Source organism: Gossypium hirsutum, chromosome A03 (genome assembly GCF_007990345.1).
Source record: "Gossypium hirsutum isolate 1008001.06 chromosome A03, Gossypium_hirsutum_v2.1, whole genome shotgun sequence".
NCBI lineage: Eukaryota > Viridiplantae > Streptophyta > Magnoliopsida > Malvales > Malvaceae > Gossypium > Gossypium hirsutum.
In genome coordinates this window covers 545794-548838 of record NC_053426.1, presented here as the reverse complement: position 1 = coordinate 548838, position 3045 = coordinate 545794, and the positions used below count along the sequence as shown (strand labels likewise).

The following is a 3045-nucleotide window of genomic DNA, read 5'->3' as shown; positions in this document are numbered from 1 at the left end:
CTGTTTTAGGTGTGCTCTAATTGTATAATGGGTTTTGCTTAATTTCGATGGTTGTATGCTTTCGTCCGAGTGTACTTCTAGTCATGATTTGACAATCACGTAAAACTACTCTTTTGGGTTTATTAAATTATTAATAACAATTTCTTTGGCTTAAATAGGAATAGATTGAATCATATGCTTTTTTTTTTTGTTCATGAATCATATGCTATTTTTGAAATGAATGAAAACCCATGTTTCCATCATGTAATTAATATCCTTTGAATGATCACTTAATCTCTAGAACGAGATGGAATAGGGGGCAAGCTGACATTAACCACATTCCATAAATAGGCCAATCCTGTTTTTGTGTCCTAAGAACCCATTTAATTATCTCAACAATGAACCTAAATTTAGTGACTAAAAAAATTAGCCAAGTGAGTACATTTACAATTACGAACTTTTAATTTGCATGTATGGTGCTCTACAACCAAGCACCGAACAATGAGAGAATACTACTTTAATTCTTAGGTATAGAAGTACCATAATTATTCATATATATCCTTTACATTATCCAACATAAAAGTAGATGAATTAAATTATGTTAAAAATTAAAGTATATAAATTAAATATTAAATTTGAGCATAGTATAAGGATTAAAATTGAAATTTGACTACTATTTTGTCATGTAAAATTTAGAAAAATAAACCCAAATAAAATAGAAAGCTACATATCAGTCTCTAAAATTCTTAATACATTCAAATACTAATTTATTGTAAAAATAACACAATCTAGGTTGTTTAATATATTTGTTCTTTTTAATACAATATTTAGAACTATCCATAGCCCCTCATCAATCCTTAAATAGGAGAATAATACGTTTCAGCGCACTAGAACTCACGTCTTCCCGCGCTGACAACAATGTTGATGCCAATCAAGCTAACACTAAAACTGAATTACTTACTCATTTTTTGACAATTGTTTACTTAATCAAATAATATATTATTATTACTTAAAAAAACAATGTAATATTATTGTATATTTGTTCATTTCAACCAATTAAACAACGTACGTTTCCTCAAAAAGATTTTGCCATACAATTCCATCCATATATAGCTTCAGCTTGTAATGCCTTTCTCAATAGATGTATACCGTTTCATCATGGGTTAGAATAATTGTAATATGCAAAACATTACGACCATGCACATAACCTTCGAATTGAAGACAAGACAACAATCCATTTATATTGGGTTAATATAAATAAATTTAGATAGGCAAAATGCATATGAACAATGTAGGAGAAGATGTAAATCATTAGAAAACGATAGATTCATTTCAATATTATCATATGATATAACTTTTAACATCATCTATTTGGATTCTATAAGTTTCATACAATATTTTTAAATATTTTGGATTACGTAATCAAATTACTCTTATTTTGTTTAGTACCAGTTGTAACAACATTAATACTCTTAATATATGATAAAGGTGACAAGGTACTTTCAAGGCTAATAGTGACCACCTTCATCACCTCCAGCTCTGCCACCATTTCCATATCCTCCCTCATTTGCACCTCCAACACCACCACTTGCACCACCACTAACACCTCCTCCAGCTCCTCCTCCACTGCCATATCCACCTGCATGTGCCCCTCCACCACCATATGCTCCTGTATCGCCTCCACCACTCCCGCCACCACCACCACCTCCATGTCCACGAGCTCTTCCATATCCAACTCCACCTCCTTCACCACCTCCACTTCTATATCCAGAAGCTCCACCACCATATCCACCTGCACTAGCTCCTCCACCACCATTGCCACCACCACCTCCGTGTCCATTAGCTTCTTCATAGCTGCCACCATTACCAGTTCCACCTCCGTTGCCACCTCCATTGCCATACCCAGAAGCGCCACTTACACTAGCTCCGCCTCCACCACTACCGCCACTAGTACCACCTCCATTGCCATACCTAGAAGCACCACCTGCACTAGTTCTGCCTCCACCACTGCCACCACCAGCACCACCTCCATGTTCACCAGCTCCTCCATAACCACCACCAGCTCCACCTCCTTCGCCACCTCTATTGCCATACCCAGAAGCACCACCTGCACTAGCTCTTCCTCCACCACTGCCACCACCAGCACCACCTCCATGTCCACCAGCTCCTCCATAACCACTACCAGTTCCACCTCCTTCGCCACCTCCATTGCCATACCCAGAAGTACCACCTGCACTGGCTCCGCCTCCACCACTGCCACCACCAGCACCACCTCCTTGTCCACCGGCTCCTCCATAACCACCACCAGCTCCACCTCCTTCACCACTTCCACCACCATATCCAGAAGCTCCACCACCATGTCCACCTGCACTACCTCCCCCACCACCACTGCCACCACCACCTCCATGTCCACCGGCTTCTCCATACCCGCCACCACTACCAACACCACCTCCACTACCATATCCAGAAGCACCACCTACACTAGCTCCACCACCACCATTGCCACCTCCTCCTCCACCTCCATATCCAGCAACACCGCCACCTCCACCTTCTCCTTTACCACCGCCACCTCCATATCCAGTAGCTCCTGCTTCTACATTTGCATAGGCGCCTCCACCTCCACTTCCGCCTCCTGAACCTCCTCCACCTCCTCCTTTGTAGCTAACACCAACAATGCCACCTCCATGAACAATGCCTAAAAGGTGACGAGAAGCCACTTCATCAAGAGTGAGGAGAGATCTAGTTGCAGAACAGATACCTATACCTAATAACACAAAGAAAATTGCTCCAAATATCTTCTTGATACCCATGAGAACGTTTCAGTTCACCTTGATTTAGAATGCAAGTGAAGGTAGGTATTTATAGGGATTGGCTTGGAGCCTAGAAGGGAAATACGCGTATGATACATTGAAAGGGTGAAAGCTTGCTAGCACATGCAAAAGGTATAACTTCTGGATGCCCCCAAAAGTTATCAAGTCGGCAGTAAGAAGTTTACACTCACACCAATAAACCCACTAGTGTGCTTATGCTGGCACCTAAATTTATTTATTTAAAAAAATTAAGCTT

At 40.6% G+C, this 3045-nt stretch overlaps 1 protein-coding gene across 1 annotated transcript; it reads right to left on the bottom strand.

Annotated features, from left to right (window-relative positions):
* Positions 1-1290: 1290 nt before the first annotated feature.
* LOC107943695 (glycine-rich cell wall structural protein 1.8) lies at positions 1291-2829 on the bottom strand. Its single transcript, XM_016877478.2, has one exon. The coding sequence runs from the start codon at positions 2787-2789 to the stop codon at positions 1488-1490; it is 1302 nt and encodes a 433-aa protein (XP_016732967.1). The 5' UTR covers positions 2790-2829; the 3' UTR covers positions 1291-1487.
* Positions 2830-3045: the final 216 nt, after the last annotated feature.